At 35.7% G+C, this 25,551-nt stretch overlaps 2 protein-coding genes and 1 pseudogene across 2 annotated transcripts; all 3 read right to left on the reverse strand.

The window, feature by feature from the left end:
* Positions 1-1,942: 1,942 nt before the first annotated feature.
* On the reverse strand, positions 1,943-6,731 carry LOC137725782 (ABC transporter G family member 1). The gene is made up of 8 exons (XM_068464566.2): positions 6,053-6,731; positions 4,479-4,558; positions 3,788-4,258; positions 3,593-3,679; positions 3,387-3,506; positions 3,064-3,258; positions 2,881-2,967; positions 1,943-2,796 (listed from the first exon to the last, which is right to left on the reverse strand). The coding sequence occupies exons 1-8, from the start codon at positions 6,408-6,410 to the stop codon at positions 2,095-2,097; spliced, it is 2,100 nt and encodes a 699-aa protein (XP_068320667.2). The 5' UTR covers positions 6,411-6,731; the 3' UTR covers positions 1,943-2,094.
* A 6,820-nt stretch (positions 6,732-13,551) lies between these two features.
* Positions 13,552-16,482, reverse strand: LOC148697138 (ABC transporter G family member 1-like; annotated as a pseudogene).
* A 536-nt stretch (positions 16,483-17,018) lies between these two features.
* On the reverse strand, positions 17,019-18,178 carry LOC148697139 (uncharacterized). Its single transcript, XM_088693461.1, has 5 exons — positions 18,113-18,178; positions 17,809-18,027; positions 17,600-17,693; positions 17,425-17,507; positions 17,019-17,327 (listed from the first exon to the last, which is right to left on the reverse strand). Exons 1-5 carry the CDS (start codon positions 18,176-18,178, stop codon positions 17,019-17,021), a joined length of 771 nt encoding a protein of 256 aa, XP_088549587.1.
* Between the last annotated feature and the right edge of the window lie 7,373 nt (positions 18,179-25,551).

Below are 25,551 nucleotides of genomic sequence, written 5' to 3' on the forward strand. Positions count from 1 at the left end.
GCCCTCTAACTACTTGGTGACTTTACATGTTATGGACTACCTGACTCTCTACAATGCCATCCTCTGTTGGAATTGGTTGCACAATATGAAAGCTATTCTGTTTAGCTATCATTAACTACTCAAATACCCCATCTCATGCAGGGTAAAGGAAATAAAAGGAGACCAAACAGTGGTGCACTGCTATGTTGTAAAAAACATGAACATGATCCAAAAGGAAGAGCTAAGTTCCAGCAATTCCATAGATGAATTGGCATAGCAATCACAGTCAGAGGGTCAGCAGACGAGCTACAAAGAATTCGACCTCGATCTTGACCCCTAGGACGACAGCACCCCAACCTTAGAGTCGAAAGCAAACGAAGACGTCGTACACACGCCTTGATCTTGACAAACCGAGCAGAAAATCAGGGTCGGATCAAAACTGACTAACTACGAGAAAGAGCTGTTTAAGACGGGAAAATGTTTTTGTGGTGGCCAATGAGGGGAATGCAGCTGACTAAACGTTTGGTTCATGGTTGGTCGAGTGACAGCTTGGTGGGATGCGTTTAGAAAGAATATCATTATCAGTTTTCATCCTTCGTCAAAATGACTCGTCAATAGTGCGCTGTGTTTTGATGTGCTCGAAGAGTTAACTTGCCAAGATGAATTGTCGCGCGAAGACGCTGGTCAAGTATGTAACCTGCTGGGATAGGTATGGATCACTATTTAGATTGGCAGAGCTCATCTAATGGGCATCTTTGTAAGTGGTAAAATTGTAGTAGACATTGGGTGCCTCGAGTTGGGATCCCAGGCCTTAGGCTTGGGAAGGATAAGCTCGTTAGGTAGTGCATGTTCTTGGGAACAAAGGTCGGCATTTGGTCTTGGGTTTGAGCTGTTAGGAAGTGGGCTTGGGCTGCCTGAGCTACAACAAGTACTTCCTTGGTTTAGGCTGGAGCTGCTGCATACTAAGCTTGTGCGTTCTGGACTTGGGTTTTGCACCTGGCCTTCTGCCCTTGCTTGCTGGGGCCTACTCGACTTCATCGTGGGCCTGCAATGTTGCAGGTTAAGCTGTAGCACCTAGATGCTTGGTCTAGGGCGTAACAATGGCTATCGTGGTAAAATTTGAGCCGAAACGGGTCAAATCTATAAAAATAAAAAAAAGGGTGAGAAATGCTAAAAAACGGGTGCGAATCGACGAAAAAAAGGGTTGGAAGCGTCATTGGGTCAATTTCTGGTTCGTTGATAGACTAGTCAGTCTAGCCTAAACTGAAGCTAATTCGATTGTCGATCGGTGGTTCGGTTGAACCAGTCTGGGATCTGATCTGTTTAGAGTGGCTCGGGTTGGGTGCACGAGTGCAGGCGCTAAACCAGGTCAACCTGCGAAGCGCTGTGCTCGTGCGTGGGAAGCCCTCCTGTCTTCTTGGGTTTGGGCCAACGCCTGAGTTGCGTGTGTCTAGGCTTCTAGACCCTGCTCCTTGATGCTCAACTGGCATAAAGTCAACTTAATTATCGTTCTTCTATTCTTTGTGTTTTAACTGTATGATCACATAAGGCTAACATGAAGTCAACTTGATATGCTTCTATGTAAAACTAGAGAGAAACACCGACAAAGTTGGATCGAAACCCGCACCAAATGATTTCGGATCAATCCCAATATTTCAAATGCATTTCATTGCATAGGGAGGAGCACTTGTGGTTAGTTTTTAACCAAAAAATAGCAACGGCGAGTGTGAATAAAAGGAACATTAGTGTCAATCCCGACAATGTGGATCGAAACCTGCAAAAAATAAATTTGAACCAATCCCAAAAATTGAAATACATATTTATCACATAAACGATCATTTGTGTCAATTTTTATGAGGTTGCATGAAAACATAAAGCCGACTTGATTTGGTTTATACATACAACGAGAGAGAAACAACGATGAAGAGGATCGGAACCTTCACCAAATCATTTCAGATCAATCTTAAAACTTGAAAATACAACTTTATTACAGAAGGTCATATTACACAAGGAAATGAGAAACATTGTGGTAAGTTCTTCCGATGGTACAACTTTAGTATTCCCAATTTCATTCCACTACTGATTGAAGTACCTATCTCTCTGCTCAACACACCTTCATATGACATTATGCAAGTGGTTCTCTCCATGCACGGGGGTAGAGGAGGGATTGGCCAATACTTGCATGCTTTGCTTAGGAGACGTTGACAGAAGAGCTGCTTTAACAGTCTTCACCTTCTCTGTAGTCTTGATGATAACCAAGAACAGAATTCGATATAGAACTACCATCCCTAACAACACAGCAACATTCACCCACTTAGAATATCCCATTTCCACTTGCCATATATCTCTCAAAATTTGCTCGCCGCTAAGGGTGAACGGCCCTCCGGCTTCACTTGCCGGAAACATTGTTCCTTTGAATTCATTTTTGAACAATCCCTGGTATGCGTACTTGTGGAAGGCAATGTGGTACATTGGGTACTTCCACACCGGTCCCGGAATATCACTTGGTAATTGGAAAAATCCACCAGATAACATCATAAGCCCTTGAATTCCAGCACCAGCTATTATCCCCATGAGGTAATTGGGCACAATACTAGCAACTATCATCATAAGACTCTCAACCAACATCATGCAAGCAAATAACACACAAGAAAAGAAAACAAAGTGTTCGAATCCGGTTTGAAGTCCAGCAAGGTAATAAACTATTGCCCCGGGAATTAAAGAAATCATTACCAAGAAAGGAACAGAAGAAAATGTGTTGCCAAAAGCAAATGCACAGACACCGTAGTGCCCGTTTAGTCTTTCTCTTTCAAATACCTGTATTTACAACATCAGAAAGTAGAGTTTAGGAACACTAATTTATAACATCAATTGCTAATGAAGTATTCTAAATTAATTTACCTTCATGTCTTCCACAAAGGAAGGGAATCCACCAATGGCCATGAAAGTTAGAAAAGTAGATATGAACATGAGCAGCGAGCCTCTTGCCTGCAACATATGAATGTTTAGTTCAAATTAACCGTCTACTAAGGGGACACAATTTCCTTTTATTCGTAGTACAAAAAGGATCTCTCTCTCACTCACCTGAATGGATCTATAACCATGTCCAAGCTCATGATAGACAGTACCGAGGCCTAGAGTCATGAAGATGTATATAGCCAGGCGCAACCAATAGTAGCCTCGATCTCTATGCATGTTCACGAATGATCTTTTTGTAAGTACGAGACATTGTGTAAGAAAGCCAGCATGGCTTCTCTTCTCCAATTTTTCACCGAAGTCCTAAATTTCATGTCAATTAAGGTTAGTCGATGTTGCCCCCATTAATCATGGGCTAACTATTGCAAATTATGAGTATTTTAAAAAAGGTATGTGCATAATTACTTCTATGAATTTGATTACTAGTTTACCTGTTTACATAGTTCAGCTACTTGTATGTGAACTTGCTGATAGGTTTCAGATTCTTTGTAGGATCTTATTAGAGTATCAATTGCTATTTCTGTTGGTGTGGTTACGCCTTGCTCAATGTCCTGCGATGTGTTACAAAGTTCTGTTAGATTTCTAAAGGTTTATCGACATATCATGTGACTTTCTGTTTCCAAAGAGATTTTCTTACCTGCTCAAAATCTTTGTTTATGGTCTTAAGGAAGTGATCCGATGGATTTTGGAGAGTTGGGCATGGGAAACCAGTTAAAGTGAAAAACTGCAATCAATTAAGAACAGCAGTACATAGTTAACAACAAATAACTCAGGTTTTTTTCTGAACTTAATTAGAAAATAAGCCAACTAATATACATGGAGCTGGTCTCACCTGATTTGCTGCAGAAGCAGGACCAAAATAAACAGTTCTTCCAGAAGACAGCAGACAAAGACTATTGAAAAGTTGAAAGACTTCAGAGCTAGGCTGATGGATGGATGTAACAATAGTCCTTGGAGTTCCATCACCTTTATCAAGATTTGCAATTCTGCTCATGACATAATAAGAAGCTGCACTGTCAAGGCCGCTTGTCGGTTCGTCGAGGAATAGAAGTTTAGGCCGTGTGAGAAGCTCAATGCAAATGCTGACTCTTCTCTTTTGGCCACCACTTATGCCTTTAACTCCCCAACCTCCAATCCTTGTGTTCATGGCGTCCTGCAAACCCATCTCTCTAATTGTAACTTCTGCTCTCTCTTTCTTCTCTGACTTGGTCATGGAGTCTGGCAGTTGGAGCTGAGCAGAGTAATATACTGCTTCTTTAACGGTTAATGTCGTCATTAAAGTATCATCTTGTGTGACATATGCCTGTGTCCGCAGGCAAGTAGATGTGATTTATTAAAAAATAAGGAAATAAAAGTGTGAAAAATTAAGGAAAATTTCTTCAAGACATTGCATATCATTTAATGATATGCGAGAATGAATGACTGAGATTGAAAATAGAAGATTTAAATAATTGTGAATTAAATCTAACAGTTAAAACACAAACACATGTATTCAATATACGTATTATTGAAGTCACACTCACCGAAGTTCCATAAGTCAGTGATTGTTTATGCCCATTGATTAGGATCTTCCCTGTTTGCCTTGTGTTTGAATTCAGTCTCCCTGCAGTGTATGAACATGACTTGTTTGTAAGTTAGAGTGCCTTTGCACATAGGGGTGGTCTTTAATATAGTTAGTTTAGAACTCAGCAGTCCGACTAGTTAAATAGGAATTAACTTGACTCCTCAATGGATGAGAATGTTTCATCCTTAAGTCATAACATGGCAAATTTTACGAAACCTAATTCACACTTATTATGACCAAAGAAGTTTACATGATAAAACACTTTGTAAAGACCATATTTGCAAGAAATAAATAAAATATGAGACCGTTTATTCATTGGACTGCATAAAAACAGATGCACAAATTCTATAAAAACATTTATATTTGCTTCCATTGATTGGCTAAACAATCTTGATTTGAATGATTTTCCTTTTTATAAAATTAATTTTAACAGAAACATTTATAATAGTAATAATTTTGATTATAAATATAAAATTTTGTTAATTAACCACTAAACAAATTGAGGGCAGGAGGAACTCCTCTTCAATCTAGCATTTTTCAATTAATTAACATCTTCAATCAGGCAACAACACAATTTTGGTACAGCTCCCAAAACGTAATTGTCTATGAATGATAGGCGGCCTTGGATGAGGATCTCTTTCTATGCTCTTTGTGAGGATTACATAAATTACTTTATTATGTATGTTTATTATATATTATACGGTTAATTTTTGTTAAGTATTATTTGTGTTCAATTTTAAATAAAAAAATTTAAATTAATTTATGATCATACAATGCACGATAAATAGACACAAGAAAGTAATTTCCAAAATTGCCATAAGGAAGACCAAATAAGATCCTATTCCCGCGACTTTAGGAACAGAACTTGAAACATAGTAGGTCACAAGTGCAACTAGTGACATGGGCAAGACAATTTGAAATTCTACTAATAAAAGTTTGGTCTTACATGAGAAGATATGTCGAGAATTCAACACCAAGAGTCTGACAAAAGTATTTACAACTTAATATAATTATATGATTTCATATTTAATAATAAAAATACATTTTGCAATAAAACTTAATATTTGTTAAACTTTACAGAATATTAATTAAATCAAAACAGTATCAATATAGTAACGGGTCTCTAGTCTGACTCAAAAATCTTGACACGTAAATACAAAACTGCCCTTTATATTTGTTTTATTTTGTTAACTCTCTGACACAAGAATCTATATTCCTCACAAGATTTATTAAATATTGTTTGATTTGACAACGAAAAAATAACATCCACATGTTGGAGAAATATTTTATTGTGATCGAAATACAGATGGTACATCACGTGTTTTTATATAAATGGTGATAAATTTTATTTTTTAAGTTACTAACTCTTTACCTCACATCTTTCATCATTTGTATAGTAACACTCGTGTTTTGACCACATTGAAAATTTTGATACTGATCTCTATACCTGCATGCAATCGTTAAACCATGCTGAAACCATATTTCGTGGAGTGGAAAATGGAAAGAATTATTAAGGAGGATATCGATTATTACCTCCTAAAGCATCAAGAAGAGTGGACTTGCCACAGCCAGAAGGTCCCATTATAGCCAAGAGCTCCCCAGGCTTGGCATAACCGGTTAGACCTTGCAGGATTGATCTGCTGCTGCTACCAATACTGTTATTTTTCTTGGAAACTACTGTCACCCACACGTCCTCCCATGTCAGCAAAACACCCTCCTCCAATATCTTTGCATGGTTGTTGTTTTGGATTCCGGCACCTCCTCCTCCGCCAGCTCTTGGCAGTACTGCTAGATCAATATTATTAACTTGTGTTTCAACCTCCAGTGCTGCTGAACCATATTCATGCTCAGTAGCTTTGTGGTGGACATTGAAATTAATAGTAGAAGCCATATGGATATCGGCAATTTCTATGTCACAGAGAGAGAGAGAGAGAGAGAGAGAGAGAGAGAGGAGGGAGGAGAGAGGAGGGAGCAGAGATTTTAGGGTGAGTTTGTGTTGGGGAAATGGTTAAGGATTCCCTGTATTTAAAGAATCTTAAAAATCTAAGTAACATGATTTTTTTCACCTCTCCTGAAAAAAACATGCGAAGAAGAGGACAGGGCCGGGGCCCTCTTGTGGAGAAAATTGCGCAAGGCCTCAAATATATAGGCCTTAGGATAAAAAAAAAAAATTATATAAGCCTCCCAAATTATTGGCCATTCGTGCACGGAATCTCTCTCTAAAGCAACCCCTATTTTGTTATAAAAACTAGAGTCTGGAGAGTTCATTCTATATCAAACTTTGACAATCTAAACATTTTATTTTTTAAACCATCATTCATAAAGTATCTTTTCAAAAAAATTATTTTAATCCGAAATATTTATCTATTTGATGTCATGATGAAATTTCAATATTCCATAGTACATAATATTTGTTAATCTCTTAAACTCAATTAGATGCATGAAACATTTCAATTTAATTAATATTTTGCAAGAATAATATATGAAATGCAACTTGAAAAAAAAAGTTGGAATCATTAAAGTTCATATAGAATTCAGCCCCACATGACTAGTAACAATTTTTTTTAAAAAAATGGGCACATGCATGCAGAGATGTGGAAGTGATTTTCACAAATACCCATTTTTTACTTCACGCCCATGCTTATTATATATAAAGTATATGTTGCTAGCTTCCTCTTTAATATATTCAATCACTAGTAGAAAAAATTATTTGTGTGGTCAAACTTTACGTGATGCACCAAATTTCCTCCCGCAATGGACACTTGTGCGACAATATTAGGGTATGGTTGCACAAAAACGTTTTGATCGAAAAAATTATTAAAAACAGTATGTGATGAAGCGTTGCAACATTCTTAATTGTTTTTATGTAATTGGTGGGAATTTTTATTTTCTAAGTCATTAACTTTTTAACATACATATCTTACCATTTGTATAGTAACATATGATGTATCATCCCATGTTTCGGTCATATAAAAATCTCTCCAACCTCCCCGTTCCAACCCCAATTCCCATTCCCCAGCCGACCCCAACATATAGCCTACAGACCACAGCCTTCACCGAACCGGCATCCCACAAAATTTTTTCCTATGTTTGGTGAGCAAAGAGACTTTCAATTGCAGGCGGCGGGGCGCCGAAAATATAGCTATTGAGGCTATTCATTTGTCTTACCTAACCACGCTTTATCGTGACCATAAAATCAGCGCAAGGCTTCGTTCTTGTGTATATGTTGGAAAAATAAGATCTAATTGTTATATTAAATCACATGAAAAATTAATAAATAATACATGCAATTATATATTAAAATAATACATGCACATGACATGAGTAACTAATGTTAAATGAACATGACATAATAGATTAGAAAAACCTGGAAATAAGGTAGAGGCAAGTGTTGGACATTTTGTCTTGAAGACAAGTTTACATCCCACTACGGTGCTCATGGTTGATCGACGCTTGTCTCCCAAGATACAATGACCACATCCTTGTAATAGTAGCACTCCAAATCACAAGGCTCCATGAACCACGATTGTGTTGAAAACCTTCTCATATGGACTCAATGAGACTCTTTAATATTTAGTGAACTCTATGTATGATTATGCAAAAGGACGACGATAGTTCGTGCACTCGTTTTGTTTGTTAAATAGTAGGGAGACAGATTGTCTGCCCTCCTAATATGGTGCCCTCCCGATACTCTTCTATTTTATACGGTCACGGTTAAGTCACGTCAACATTTTATATTGATTTTTTTTTTTATAAAGATAATAAGATAAAAAACAATAGGAATATAAAATGTTGACGTGATTTAACCGTGACCGTAAAAATAGAAAGACATGAGAAAGGCACCATAACAGTCAATGTTTTTTATATCACGGTTAAATCACAGTTATTGTGCCTTTCTCATGTCTTTCTATTTTTACGGTCACGGTTAAATCACGTCAATATTTTATATTCCTATTGTTTTTTATCTTATTATCTTTATAAAAAAAATTTAATATAAAATATTGACGTAACTTAATCGTGATCGCATAAAATAGAAGAATATCGGGAGGGCAACATATTAGGAGGACGGACAATCTGTCTCCCTACTATCTGTCTCACCACATTGACCGTAAAAATAGTTGACGTAGTGCATCTGCATGTGCACATCCAAAATACTAGTCAATGCTCGAGTTTTATATTCGTGGTTGGTATCTTGTTCCATCAAATTAATGAGAACGTTCTGGAGACACATATTTTAAATAGTAACAGTTTATTGGTCACGTTTTAACTGCACATCTTTTTATTTGTGATGTGTTTGCGTGTGAATGCATGAATGAGCAAAAAATATAAATTTTCTGTCTTGTTAGGTGGATGCGTGAAGGAGCAAAACGTTGTCAATATACATTGTCCTTGTTGAGACACTTGTCATTATGACCAGAACATACGTGGTATATTATGTATTTTTATATAAATAGTAAAAAAATTTATTTTTTTAAGTTATTAAATTTATAGCACATATATTTTATAATTTGTATAATGATACATAATGTATCATCCTATATTCCGATTACACTAAAAAATCTCTCGTTTGTTTTGTGATGTGGATGCATGAATGAGCAAAAACATTAATTGAACACAATCAGGTATATATATATATAGGGATGGGTTAAAGAAATCAAAAAATGGAAAACAAATCTATCCGAATACCGAATCGAAACTAAAAAATTGGATTAAAAAAAAAGGAACCAAATTGAGAAATCCTAACAAAATTCTATTGGTTCGGTTTCGGTCTTAAGAGTTCAGAAACCGAACCGAAACCCTTGAAACGACGGCGTTTTATGTTTACCATTTAACTTAAAACGACGGCTTGCATGAATTGTCATATATGAAAAAATCATGAGAAGATGAGGACAGGGCTGGGGCCCTCGTTTGGAGAAAGTCAAGCAAGCCATCAATTATAACGTCCTAAAGTATTGGACATACATGCACAAATTCTCTCTGTGAAGCGACCCCCATTTTATCGTAAAAAATAGACTAGTTGTGAAGTTTATTCTATATCGAACTTTAATGATCTAAATATTTTAATTTTTAAACCGCCATTTTTCCTAAAAATCATTTCAATCTAAAACATTTATCCATTTGATTGTCATGGCAAAATTTCAATATTTCATAGTAGATAGTGTTCGTCAATCTTCTTAAGTTCAAATAGATGCATCAAACATTTTTGATTTGGCTAATATTTTCCAAGAATAATGTATGAAGTGCAACTTGAAAATATACAGTTCCCATTATTAAAGTTCATGCAGATTTGAATGTTTGTCATGCAAAAGCTGAGAAAAAACACGAGTAACGAGAGAATTGGCACCAAAATGTTGCGCAACGAATTCTTCGTACCCTTAGTATTTATGCAACGACAGGCTTTGATTCCTTTGATTAGTCATTTAGCTGGAAGTGGGAGTTGGACTGAAAGAGAGAAGTGATTGGAAGAAGAGAATAGAGACGAACCTAATTGCTGAGAAGCGATGATGACTTTTCTGAGATTTTCTGGAACGCTACCTTTTAATTTTTGGAAAAAAATTGAGGAATGGTCCCTAAACTGTGATTGAATTGTAACTTTGGCCTTGAACTAAAAGTTTCATTATATTCAATCCTTATAATTGATAAAGCTAGAAAATGATGCCCGTGAATTACTTTATATTAAAAATTATATAAAAGATTATGTTTGAAAGATTGAAAGATTGAAAGATTGCGTGATAGAAGATTAATACTGTTTACATTAAAAAAGTTAAGAAAAAATTTATACACAAAATATTTAGCCGATAAAAGTACACAGAAAAAAAATTTCTATTTATATGCATTTATGTTTATAGAGAAATTAATTTACCATTCTTTGTCTTAAGCAGCAAAATTCTCACTCCTTCGGGTATCAAAATAAATTATATCAACATAGAAGTGATACTCACCAATTAGAGTCCACAGAGTAAAAAGCCTTGTAAGAAAAAAGGACACAGAATTGAAAACATCACATGGTCACCATTTATTATCAAGCACAAGCCCAGCAAGAGTTTAGAGTCCACAGAGTAAAAAGCCTTGTCAGAAAAAAGGACACAAAATTGAAAACATCACATGGTCACCATTTATTATCAAGCACAAGCCCAGCAAGAGTTTAGAGTCCACAGAGTAAAAAGCCTTGTCAGAAAAAAGGACACAAAATTGAAAACATCACATGGTCACCATTTATTATCAAGCACATGCCCAGCAAGAATTTACTTTGAAGTATACATATATAAGAATAAAGTTTAGTGGATTTATACAGTATAGGTAAAGTTTTACGACATCAAATTCTTAAACTAATTTGAATTAGAAATTAGCTCCATATTGATCAAATATGAAAAGATGATCATTTCAAAAATTAAAGCTTATAAATTCATCATTTCAACTAATTTTTCAAATATTTATGTTGGTGTCACTTCTCTAGGTTAGGTATATTTGAGTCTTCGGGACCCAAATACAACCGAGAAGATAAAATAATTAATAATTTTTCACTTACAATTGAGTGGTATAAGGGAATGACCCTTATGAAATGATCAATCTATTATTTACTACTTTATACAACAACACAGTTATATTTAACAATGTAGGAGTATATAGTTAAACACATTTACATATCAGTTCATCAACTAAGCAGTTCATCAATTGATGTGACTTTTTGACTCTTCATTTGGAGATGCTCTTAGGCTTCTTTTTTTCTTTTTTTTTTTGGTCGAAGATGCTCTTAGGGTTTTGTCTTGAACTATTTGTGCCCTAACAATATGATTAGGAGTATTGAATTAAAAAAAAAAAAAATTGAATTGCATTGTAATTCCAACCAAATAGGTTCTTTGATACATTCTATATTAAGGAAAAGGATCCGGTGGATCCCGTGATTGTGACCGTTCATTGTACATCGTATGGTAAAAAATCATTTGAAATTAAAAATTTAAAAGTAAATATAAATAGTATCTAACGAAAATTGACTGCATAATATATGATGAACGGCCACGATCACGGGATCCCAAGAAAAAGGATCCGGCGATGATCCTTTTACCTATATTTAACTAGATAGCCATGATACATGAATAGGTGTTACTCATGACGTGGGATTCCTTGAGAAACAATCACATTTGTCCTTAACCAAATGAGAATTAAAAGGCGATTTTAATTCACTATTACATTAGTACTAATTGTATGTCCATTACCTAGCTAATTAGAACCTAATAAATCGCACTAGTATATCCACATAAGTACAATGAGTGACGAAGCTAATTGATTAGATTAATAATTTAAAGGTGAGATTAATTAGATAGTCGTTAATTATTAGTTAATTAAACTAGTACAAATATGTACTGAAGTGGGTATTAATTTAGGTTATTTGGTTACCAAGATCAAATGCATATGTGGATCAATTGAGTTTTCGAGTGAGGTTTGAATATATTTGTAGAAATTTATAAATTAATGTTTTAAAACTGATTCACATATGTTGTCCTATAGTCATTTGTACGAGTTTCGCAACTTACCGATTTATGGTACTACCCGGTACACAAAATGATATGGTATTTATAGGAAACAACACACTAATCAGGTTATAATACAATTTGTTATATAGGAAGGAGCATTGCGGCCAGTGTTTATGGGAAAATAGCAATGAGAAGCACGAAAGCTTAAAGTCGACTTGATATATTTATGAAACACCGACAAAGTGGATCGAAACTTACACCAAAATGATTCCAGATTAATCCCAAAAATTGAAATTCATTAAATTGCATAGGGAGGAGCACTTGCGGTCAAGTTTTACCCAAAAAATAGCAACGACAAGTGTGAACAAAAGGAGCATTTGTGTCAATCCCAGCGATATGAATCGAAACCTGCACAAAATAATTTTGAATTAGTTTCGAAAATTGAAATACATTTTATTACATTAGAAGGAGTATATGTGTCAGTTTTGAGAAAACAATAGCAACAGGTTGCATGAACACTTAAAGTCGATCTACTTGAACTGCTTACATACAAATACAATGGGAAACAACGATGAAGAGGATCAAAAATGCTAATATAAGATTTTTTTAATTGTTGAACTTTTTTTTTTTCACAAAGGATATTATTTACACTAAAAGGATTGGGGAGTGGATTGTTTCACTTTGCTTAATTGCATTATTTGTATAACAATTTGCGCAAATCGTTTGACATGAATTTCACAAAGTTGGTATTTCAGTGCCTCTTTCTTTCTTTTGTTTTGTTTTGTTTTTTTTTTTTTTTTTTTTTTTTTTTTTTAGTACTAGATAAAAGTGTGAGGCTTGTAAATTATAATGCTTGAATATTGATAAACAGTAACCAGTGACCACCAATATTGTTTTTTTTGTGGAGACTAAAATTCTCGTAAGATGGCAAAGCAAAAAAAAATTAAAATGTCAAAAATAAATTTAAACAACAAAAAAAAAAAAATGGGGAGAAGGAGGCCACAACTCCACCAAGAGCTTAAAAACAGAATCTTTTTATATATAAAAAAAAAGTCCAAAACAAATAACAAATGTTTAAAAAATAAATTTTAATAAAAAAGAGAAGTAATATGATTAAAATCTGAAATATTAACTAGGGGCGTATTTGAAAAAAGAAGAATAAACTTCTTTACACATTCAATACATAGATGTAAGGGTAAGTTGATTCCACGTGACGAAAGTAAATAAGGAAACACAAATGGGGAAGGTAAGTAAATAAAGACAAATGAGGAAGGTATCTAACATTCCTTAATATTTTATTGCATACTGAGGAGCATTATGGCCAATTTTATTTTATAAAAAAGAAAATACCAACAAAAATATGAAAACATAAAGTCAATTCGATCTTCTTTAGACGTAAAATTGTAGCGAAATATCGATGAATTGAATCAAAACCTTCACCAAATGATTCCAAATCAATCTTAAAACTTGAAAATAAATTTTATTACATAAGGAGAAACATTGTGGTAAGTTCTTCCGACAGTAAAACTTTAATATTGTTATGTACAAATCCCCAATTTCAATCCAATATTGATCGAAGTACCTATATCTCTTTACTCACACGGCTTTGTATGACATTGTGCGAGTGGTACTCTCCATGCACATGCGTAGAGGATGGATTAACCAGTACTTGCATGCTTCGCTTGGGAGGCATTGGCAGAAGAGCTGTTGTAATAGTCTTTACTTTCTCTGTAGTCTTTATGATAACCAAGAACAGAATTCGATATAGAACTATCGAAAAGTTGAAAGACTTCAGAGCTAGGCTGGTGGATGGATGTAACAATAGTCCTTGGAGTTCCATCACCTTTATCAAGATTTGCAATTCTGCTCATGACATAATAAGAAGCTGCATTGGCAAGGCCGCTTGTCGGTTCGTCGAGGAATAGAAGTTAGGCCTTGTGAGAAGCTCAATGCAAATGCTGACTCTTCTCTTTTGGCCACCACTAAGGCCTTTAACTCCCCAACCTCCAATCCTTGTGTTCATGGCGTCCTGCAAACCCATCTCTCTAATTGTGACTTCTGCTCTCTCTTTCTTCTCTGACTTGGCCATGGTGTCTGGCAATTGCCGCTGAGCAGAGTAACACACTGCTTCTTTAATGGTTAATGTCATCATTAGAGTATCATCTTGTGTGACATATATATGCCTATGTCCGCAGGTAAGTAGATGTGATTTGTTAAAAATAAGGAAATAAAAGTGTGAAAAATTAAGGGAAATTTCTTCAAGACATTGCATAGCATTGAATGATTGAGATTGAAAATAGAAGATTTAAATAATTATAAATTAAATCTAACAGTTAAAACACAAACGCATGTAGTGTTGAATATATGTATTATTGAAGTCACACTCACTGAAATTCCATACGCCAATGCTTGGTTATGCCCATTGATTAGGATATTCCCTATTTGCCTTGTGTTTGAAATCAATGTCCCTGCAGTGTTTGAACATGACTTGTAAATTAGAGTGCCTATGCACATAGGGTTTGTTAATTCACACCCATGATCCCACATGGTCGTTAATATATTCCAACTAATTAAAATAGTAATTAGTTTGACTCTGCAATGGACAAGGAGCGTTCCTCCTTAAGTCATAACATGACCGATTTTACGAAACTTTATGCATATTATGATTGCAATTATTTATATTATAAAATACTTTGTAAAAATCACTTTTGTAAGTAATCAATAAAATATGAGTTAATCTGAACTATATAAAAATAGATGGATATATTCAGTAAAAACATTAAAAACCGTCTATACATTTGCCACAATTAATTGATTAAACAATTTTAGTTTTAATTTATTTTTTTATAAAAATAATATTTACGAACAAGTTTATAGTATCTAATTATAAAAAAAGGACCTGGCTTCTTTGCCCTTCCAGTTCCCATACACTCTCATCTCCTCCTATTTGTACGGTCATAGTTAAGCCACGTCAACATTTGATATCACTATTGTTTTTTGTCTTATCATCTTTATAAAAAATCAATATAAAATGTTAACGCGGCTTAAGCATTACCGCACAAAATAAAAGAAGATGAGAATGTATGAAAACTGGAAGGGTAGAGAAGCTTGGTCCATAAAAAAATTATGTGAATCGACCACTGAACGATTTGAGGACAGGAGAAACTCCTCCTTAATCTTGAGGACACAATCATTTGTCAATTAATTAACATCATATAAAATATATATTTCAATCATGCAATTAAACTATTTTAGTAGTGTCTTAATTCTCTCGTCTTTCAAATCAGATTGACTCACATGCATGGCTATTTTCCCACAGTGTATTTGTTTATGAAGATGTTAGACGGCTTTAGGAAAGGAGCTTGCCACGTGGAAATAGTAACATCGTCATAAACAAATACACTGTGGGAGAATAGCCATGTCTGTGAGTCAATCTGATTTGAAGGACGAGACAATTAAGACACTACTAAAATAGTTTAATTGCATGATTGAAATATATATTTCATATGATGTTAATTAATTGAGAAATGATTGTGTCCTCAAGATTAAAGAGGAGTTTCTCCTGTCCTCAAATCGTTCAGTCGTCGATTAACATAATTTTTTTATGAACCAGGCTTCTCTGCCCTCTTAGTTTCCATGCATTTTCATCTTCTCTTATTTTATACAGTCACGATTAAACTACATCAACATTTTATATTTATTTTCATGTGACTCACTAATAAAAGTTTGGTCTTACATGAGGGGCCTGTCGAAAATTTCAAACTGAAAGTCTGACAAAAATACACAACTTAATGTAATTACATGGTTTCATTTAATATCAATATTTTTTTTTGTGATAAAATCTAATGCCTATTAGATTTTGTCCATTTTTAATTAAATTACAACAATATTAATATAATTAGTAATCGTTTGCTAACCCAATTCTAAAATCTTAATAATTAGAATTAAAACCTTTTTTTATACATTGTATATTTATTTTGTCAAATTTTCAAGGCGAGATTCTAATATTCCTCACAATAGTTATTAAATGTTGTCTGATTAGACAACCAAAAAATAACATCCAGATACTGATCTCTATACCTGCATGCTATCGTTAAACCATGCTGAAGTTATATTTCGTGGAGTGGAAATTGGAATGAATTACTAAGGAGGGTGTCGATCATTACCTCCTAAAGCATCAAGAAGAGTGGACTTGCCACAGCCAGATATTCCCATTATACCCAAGAGCTCCCTAGGCTTGGCATAACCAGTTAGACCTTGCAGGATTGATCTGCTGCCACTACTACGCTTAATTATTTGTGTGATGTACAAAAGTTGATCGCGTAAAGTGTCATTCTGTTACACGCTTAATTATTTGCGTGACGTACAAAAGTTGATCGCGTAAAGTGTCATTCCGTTACACAAATATTTGCGCGACGGAAACTTCGTTGTGCAGAATCCGTCGCACAAAGATCGTGAAGAAAGACTTTACGCGACGAACAATAGCATTGGTCGCAAAAACGCGGCGTGACGGTTTAGCGTTCGTCACAAAATTTATAGGAACGAATGTGTTCGTCGCACAAAATATTAGGATACAAACGTGGAACGACTAGTATTCTTCTCTCAAAACTTTTCACGATGACAGTTTACAGTTGTGTGACAAAACCTTGTTAGTCGTTAGAATTTTGTGAGACAAAGGTATTCGTCGCGCAAAAATAAAAAAAAATATTTTTTTATATTTAATTTTTTTTGTTCTGTTTTTTTTAATTTTGTAATAAAATTAAATTGCAATTAAAAATGTAATGAAGAGAAAAATAATTTATTTAAATACAAGGAAAATGTTTAAAAAGTAAAGGAGTAAAAAACTAAGAAAATAATGCGGCGTAATCTACAGGGTTGTCATTCAGAGGCGATTAAAAGGTCTCGAGGTTGGGGATGGGCTCAGAGATCGAAAGGGCAGAGTTGTGGGCATGCTCGGGTTGGAGGGGCTCGAATGTTGACGGCGAACAAAGATCCAGGAGACAAATGCCGGACTGATTGAGGGCTTATAGAATCTGTGACATCTGGCTCTTATACGAGGTGAGCTCAGTCTTAAGATTGGCCACCTTTGCTGTCAAACTTGTCACTTGACTCTTTGACTGCGATGATGAAGAGGCTCTAAGTTCCTGCCGTCGGGCATTCCCTATCCCCCTACAATACATCCCCAGCCTCCGCCCGAGAGTCTGATCCAAGGTCTCTGTAAGGATCTGAAACCCTGCATCCTCTGGGGGATCCACATACTCGAGCGGAGTCTTAGGAGGAAACTGGGAGGCGGACTCCTGAAGAACCAACTGCCTCTTCTCCATCATCTTCACCTGTGTAATATAACATGAAATTATTAATAATAACATGCAAATAATAACCATGATACTTAAATGCGTAAGATACTAATTACAATTGAAGAATACTTACATGAAGTGACTCGACCAACTCATCCCCGGGTCGAACATAAACGTCGCTGAAGACATCAATCTCGGGGAATTTTGAACCCCCTTAAATAGAACAAGATACGTAAATTGTTAGTACGAAAAAAAAAAAATATTATTGACATATTAAAAATTGAATATGAAAAACTTTATTATTACTTGTCGTCGCGCCTCCATCTTATATGAGAAGGGCCTCGAACCAGAATGGTGGAGAAGAGTCTTTTTCTCCCAATTGCTATTGTTGGCTTTGGCCTTCTTTTGTTATACAAAATACAAACGTATTAGTTCTAATTTAAATGAAATATAAAAAAAATCAATAAACATTAGTAAGAAACGTATAATACTTTTAAACTTAATATAAAAAATGTACCATATAGTAGGGCTCCTGAAAATGACTGCAGAGCCACACCCAATTATCTTCCTGATCCTTAAGCTCCTTCGGGCAACCCTTCTCAAGAGTGACCTGCGGATCATCAAATGTCTCAAAATATTGGTGCAGGTTGCTCTTCCACTGCTTGTACTGTTCAGCGAATAGCCTGTTGACGTATGCCAACATATCGTCATTGATGTCGTCGAAATTGGAGTTCGCCTGCAATGTAACAAATTAATTACATACATTAAGTAACATAAATATTAAAATTTGAAGGAAAACAATTAAAAGGTAGGATATTTACCGACAACTGTTCACGCACCTTCATCCTCACCTCGTCTAGCATTGCCTTCCAAGACTTCCACTGCATAGGGCAATAGGTCCGAACGACGTGACCAATGTCGTGAGCCAATGCACTATGCTACTCCACCATTGGTGCAGCCCAATGCCGGTCGTCGTATCCGATTGTGATACGTCCATTGGTCACGTGGGTGACCTTCGCCGTCTTCAACTGGTGACAAGGTCCCAGGGTATTTTTCTTTGCTGCACAAAAAATAAAAAATGTAACAACTCGTCCCTAAAAATTATATATGTGTTTTCAAAACAAGGGGTTATTATGTTTAGAAATAAAATATTTTCCTATTATTAGTATTATTATTATAAACTTGGTCCACTCACATTTTCTGGTTTTGCGCCCCCTCAGGAATTAGGATCGAGGCACATGATCCCAGCATCAGGGCTATTCGACTTAGTTATCCTCGAGTCTTCTCAGTATAGGTATCATTTCCTTGTTCATATCTTTTCTTAGTAATCCTTTCATATTATTCTTAGTAGTTGTATGCTCTGAACACGATTCTGCATCGGTTTATGTCTTTCTAATTACATATTTAATTGGTATGCATGTTTGTAATGGCTTCGTCACCCTCAAGAGTCGGCCAACACGTGCCTACCCTGGTATTTGGGGATATCGGGGTTGGGACATGTCAGTTTGGACCCGTCCCGAAAAATTATAGTATTAATAATTTTAAAAAGTGAATTTAAGAAAAATGCGCTTCGAGGCAAATACGTTGACTTATGTTGATTGCCTTATCGTGTCAGGTAAGGTTAATTTTCTTGGCGTAATCTTGTAGTACTTGTCGCTACGAACGCGTGGGTTCAAACGGAACGTGATTTAGAGTTATAATGAAGGAGTTATTAACGAATGAAATTAAGGGTAAAATTGTAAATTTATTATTTTTTGGAATGCTCCAGATATTTAGAGCAAAATTTGGAAAGCCACGTTTGTGGCTTAAATTAAAGGAAATGAAAGATGCTCGGTGGAGATGGAAAATAAAGGAGAGAAAAGGGAGGGAAATCGGCCCATGAGGAAGAGAGGGAAAAGGGAAGTGACCAATGGGGGAGAGAAGAAAGGAGGGGAAAGGAGAGAGAGGGGATGCACTGGACCACCCTTGACCTGGTTACCCCTTAGCCAACCCGTGGGACCCGGTTGATTCGAAGCTATATCCAGCGGTTTTTCGTCGTTTTTTCTGGCGATTTTCACCAGTTCACCACCTGGAAACTTGACACTGGCCTTCCCTATTCAATTTCGACCAATTATTGATGGGTTTTGGCCCTAGTTTTGTGAAGAACACGCACGGTGGCGCTGAGGGTCTCATGACGGCGATCCGCCATTCCTGCAACGATTCCGATTAATTTCCACCACTAATGTACTTCCTTTGAGCTCAAGAACAATGCCCAATCATTAGTTGGAGCGTCGGAGTCGATTTGAGGACAAATCAAGGGACACCCTTTATAGGGTTTCCGATGGGTTATAGTGAAATTGGGGATTTTCCCGGCCAAATTGGCCTTAGTCTCAGGTATGAAAGTTGCTCCACTAATGGAGATCTTCATTCCTATAAAATTTGAGAATTTTTGGAGTAATTGGATTTTCCGACGAGTCAGGGCGGCTGACTGCCACATGCAACGGCGCTTGGAGGAAAAACCCACGATTCCTAGACGTGCCGAATCCGAGTCCACCATCCGTTTTCCAAAATTATTACATTTTAGTAGAGTTTTACTAAAAGGTCCCTATTTGTGTTTAGGCGCGTTAGCGGGAAAGGATTACATCCTCGATAGTTCGAGCGGCTTCAGGCAATGGAAAAACTAGTGAGTGGACCCCTTCTAAACTTATATATTTTTATAAAATATTAGCCTAGGATGCATTTCATATTTCGTGCATTTAATATGTTTTATAATATGTTTTTTTTCCGGATTTCTATAATTATGATTTATCAAAATTATGTTTTACTAAAGAGTATGAATTATTGGATTTACATGGTTTTGAATATAATTTATATTACGGATTTATGAAATATGGTGGATTTACGGATATGGATTTATTATGGTGTGATGATGTTTGAACTAGAAAGTTATATGATTTATGAGACGAGGTTTGAGATTTTGGACTCCGAGATTTAATTTGAGTTTTTGAGACATGTTTTTAGTACTTATCTAGTGAGTTATCATACGGCACATCCGCACCATGTGTATTATGTCTATGACCATAGGATACAGATGATGGAGGAGTGAGTTATGATATATATATTATACCCCCAGCTTCACCGCCGAAAGCGGTGTCAGACATCTTCACTAGCCATGGCTAGTGTCGGTGTAGATGTATGCTATTTGATTCAGGTTCACCTACAGGTGATGGATAGGTTATTCAGCTTCACCTACGGGTGATGGACATGTTATTCAGCTTCACATTCGGGTGATGGATAGGTTATTCAGCTTCACCTTCGGGTGATGGATAGGTACTGGCCTTCGGGCGACTATGATACCCCTAGTTGAGTACAACACGAATATGATTTACAAATGTTTTACAAATGTTTTTCATGGCATGTTTTCATAAAACCTATATGTAGTATTATATATGTGTTTTCAAAATAGGGGGTTACTATGTTCAGAAATAAAATATTTTCCTATTATTAGTACTATTATTATAAACTTTGGTCCACTCACCTTTTTTGGTTTTGTACCCCCTCAGGAATTAGGATCGAGACATATGATCCCGGCGTTAGGGCACTTTGGCTTACTTATCCTTGAGTTTTCTCGGTATTGGTATCATTTCCTTGTTCATATCTTTTCTTAGTAATCCTTTCATATTATTTGGATGTCAGCCATCACGTGTCTACCCTGATATTTGGGGATATCAGGGTTGGGGCGTGTTAGTTTGGTATTAGAGCATGGTTTGTTCAAAGCATACTTAGGATTTTCTTGCACTCTAGTAGTGTGTCGGCCTTGATATCATTTGGACTTCACGACTTTCGTTTGCTGATGTCTTTCAGCACGGAAGTGTAATCTCCATTCTGCTTGAATAGTCACATCCTCTTTGGAGTATAAGAAAATTTGTGTCGGGATCGTGCCTCAAGTTGGCGTAAGTGACTAAGTGAATGAACACCTTTAGCATCAGATTGATACTCTACTACCTGCGTTCCTTAGAATGGTGGGCAGAGTTGTACTTTGTGGGAGACTACTCAAAACATCAGAGGCTTATGTTAGAGGAAAATAAAAAAAGCACCAGTTGTAGGAAATGTTAGCATGTATCTGTGTGGAAGACCGAATCAGTTTTCCTCAAGTTGTTGTTTTCGTTAAGGGAATTTGTTTAGACCCTCAAGAAAATTCCTCGATGATCGTCTTAGTGATAACATTCTTACCTACTCCACTACTCCACCACTCTACCCATGAGGTCAGCTTAATAAACATCTACAGCTAGCTTGATATAAAATTCCTCAAAGGTCGACCTTGCTTAGACTCGAATCTTTCTTGGGAGATATGAGCATAGCAGAGATTGTTCTTATCAAATTCAATATTGTGATTGTTGGAAATCAAGAACCCTCTCGAGTTTCGTGAATTATGAATTATCATCGGACTTGTTGACTCCTATTGACAGTTGTCAACGATTCTTTGACTATATCCCTATTTCCATTTTTTGTGGCTAGGAAACCAGCCAGTTTTGTTTGAGATGTTGCCTCACCCTACCATTGTTCTTATCCAATCTTTATTCTCTTTGGAGAATAAAATACAATTTTTATTGCAAGCGTGAATTTTTTTCATAACCTAATCCAAGACCATTCAACACCTTTTGTGCATGTTTATGGTCTTTCGGTAAACAATTGTCCTTTGGAAGCATTCTCTTGAAAACCTCCAAAACATAATCGAAACATTGGTTCGACATATAATCCTTTATTTTTCCGTGCATTAGTTCCACAATAGCCGTGAGAACCGAAAAGCTTTCGCACCTCGGGTATAACTCCTGGTTGGCATTTTTTAATAGTTTTTCATATTGTTTGAACTCTGCACTGCCCATTGGTTTCAGCATGTCATCTTCGCCTTCCTGGTTGATGTTTGTTGATGCAAATGGAAAAGCATCATTTATAATATCCATGACTTGTTCATTAGGATCCACAATAGGTTCAACATTGTCCACTCATGTGGCATTTGAAGATGAAGCATTGTCTAATTGTTCCCCATAATGGTTCCAAGTGTTATATGTCTCAATCGTTCCATTCCTTACTAAATGAAATTGAACATTTTCAATTGTCTCCCTTAACGTGTTGTTACACCTCCTACAAGGACACCGGATTCTAGTTGCACCCTGCAAAGTCAATAAAATCCTTAATTGCATCCAAGTATTTGTCCGCGCATCTATTCGGGTTTTGTATCCATGTTCGGTCTATAATTCCTGCAACCACAATAATAGTACAACAATCAAAACAACTTCATACAAATGGTAGGGTCACCTTATGCCTCCGGTAAGGGCCTTATCCCATTTGGGAATGCATAGTTATGTCACATAATTTATGGCTACATCAGATTAGATTTCGCCTTGGATGAATTTCAGTAGCATCTTAGTACAGTTCTTCAGATGTACGACGTAGATACAAAATACCTATGTGCCACCCGAAGAACGTACAGAGATGACACCGAAATCTCCACAACCGAAACCTAATCCTGCAACCATAAACTATGTGTCGTAACTGTGCATTCCTAAGCTGCCCAAATAATGGGACAAGTTAAGAATTAATTGGACCGCAATCATGCTTTTGCATCGATGTGCGAAATCCAACTAATCCTTGAACGGGAAACTAAGTTTTACTAAAAATAAAAAACAAGTATGAAGTTAATTTCAATTAACTCCGTACATCACAACACATATTTGTATGTCACGTACAAATTTAATAACCTAATATAAATATAATTTCACAGCACAATATAAACATAACAACATAAGTGCAACATAATTTAATTAATTTGATATTTTTTAAAAATATAACGAAGAAAATACCTTCTCAATTGTTCTCCACCAATTGCTAATCACACACAATATCCCTATAAACAACGAAATTCATGGCGTTAGTATGAATTTACATTAATGCTTTTACCCTAACAAAAATAAATAAATAAATAAATAAAACGTTTACCAGACACACTAAGATAGCTCGATCAACCTAGAAAATAAGATAGAGGGAGTATTAGATGATGAAATTGAGAGAAAATGGAAATGACGGATGCCAGATTGAGCATAACCGAAGGGGATGAGTGCAAAGGCAAAATCTGCAATTTTTGTGCAGTTTGCCTCTGCATAAGCTGAATCCAGATTATGAATTTCACTTTTGGACGAATGATTTTGCACGACGAAAAAGATATTCGTCGCTCAAATGACCTTTTGTGCAACAAAAACTCTATTAGTCTCGCAAAGGTCATATGCGTGACAAAAATAACGTATTCGTCGTGCAAGTTTACCATTTTCTTATTTTATTTTATTTTCTTCATCATTTATTCTTTTCAACTGTGCAGTCTCTACACATTTTGAATACAAATTAATTATAAAGTTGACTTTTGGACGAACGATTTTGAGCGACGAAGAGCGAAATTGTTCATCGCGCAAACAACCTTTGCGCAACAAAAGTAGTTTGTTCGTCGCACAAGTTTACCATTTTTTTTATTTCCTTTACTTTATACTTTATTCTTTTCAACAAATTGCGTGACGAAAACATGTATTGTCGCATAATGCATATTTTTTAACTTTTATTTAAGTTTTTTCGTTTTCTTTTTATGTAAAGTAAAATTTTATTTTAATCTAAATTAAAAATCAGACCTAATTAAACATTAAATTAATTACCAAACTCGGCATCTTTTTCCAAGACTCAAACTCGGTAGAACATTCCCTCCGCACTAAATCACCAATATCATAAATAAGTTCAACGTACGCCTCAGCCATACTTTTGTCTGCAAAGTACGACACTTGCTTCCGTCGATACCTCTCTGAGCACACTACAAGTTTCTTTTTGCTAGAACCTTCTCCAGAATCGGCCATAGCTTTTGAAACAAAAACTTTTGAAATTTAGGGTTTTGAAACTGTGTTTATATACCAATAGGAACCCTTTGTGCGACGAACACATTGGTTGCACAAAGGCCTGAGTTCGTCACGCAAACGCTTCATAACTGCGCAATATATAGGATCGTTTGAATGCAATCTGACCTTTTTCTTGCGCGACGAAAGAAGATCTTTGTCGCACGAAGTGTGCTTGTGCGACGACAGTTTCGTCGCGCAATCTCTTTAGCGACCACATAATTGATTGTAATTATAAAGTTTACATAAACATAGATATCTATGTTTACTTAAACTTTATAATTACAATTAAATTTTCAGTTAACTATTTATTCTAAAAATAAATATTACCTTAAATATTTATTCTAAAAATAATTAATACCATAATCCATTCAATTATTTTAAAAACAAAATAGGAATTAAATCCTAATTAAGTCCAAATACATAACTATAAAAACATCTTCAATTTAAATATTGTCCTAAAAAACGTAAATTTAAAACTACTATTTTGATGGTCCTCCATTCCGCTCGACATCATAACGCCACTGATTGTAACCTCCCTCCAACACATCCTCCATCAACTTCATCAACTGTTCGTTCGTATCATCATCAAGAGTATACTTACACTATTACACATTTATGGAAATAATTAATTCCACTCTATAACAACAAATTTCACAAAATTAATTATTGATTCATCAACGATATACTTACTAATAATTCATCCATCACCGCCTTCTTCGCATTCTCAAGCACAAATTTCCAAGAACGCCACTCAACAGTAGGACAATTATTTCGCATGGCTACAACAATCGCATGTGCAAACTCAAAATGTTCCCTCAAATCATGCGGGTTAGTGTCGCACACACTCTAATCTTTATTTTTGTCCTCCATCCCATCACGAATTGAATTGTGAAGAATAAGGAGAACATAATTGTGAAGAATAAGGACGGCAGAAGCGCATATTTATAGGAAAGTTAAGGCCTTTGTTTACACAGCCTTCGTCGTGCAAACATGTGTACTAAATGCAATCTTGATTCCTCCGATTCATCTGTAGTGAATGGTTTGAGTGAAAACTGACAACCACTTACGCGACAAACCCTTTTTCGTGTAAAGGTCACTTTTTCGTCATGCAAGATTTTCGCACCAAAAAAATTATCCCGCGTTTCTCTTGCTGACTTTGCATGACGACAACACTTGTTCGTCGTTTTAGGTATTCTTGCGTGACGAATATTTTCGTCATGCAATTTTTTTTCTTTTCTTTCCTCTCTTTTTTGCGCAATGACATTGTTTCTTCGTCGTGCAAGCTGTTTTTCCTACCAATGTTGTCACACCCCGACCCGCGAATAAAGACTATTCACGAGTTAGGG

This window comes from Pyrus communis, chromosome 5 (genome assembly GCF_041283825.1).
Source record: "Pyrus communis isolate YQ-2024b chromosome 5, ASM4128382v1, whole genome shotgun sequence".
Lineage (NCBI taxonomy): Eukaryota > Viridiplantae > Streptophyta > Magnoliopsida > Rosales > Rosaceae > Pyrus > Pyrus communis.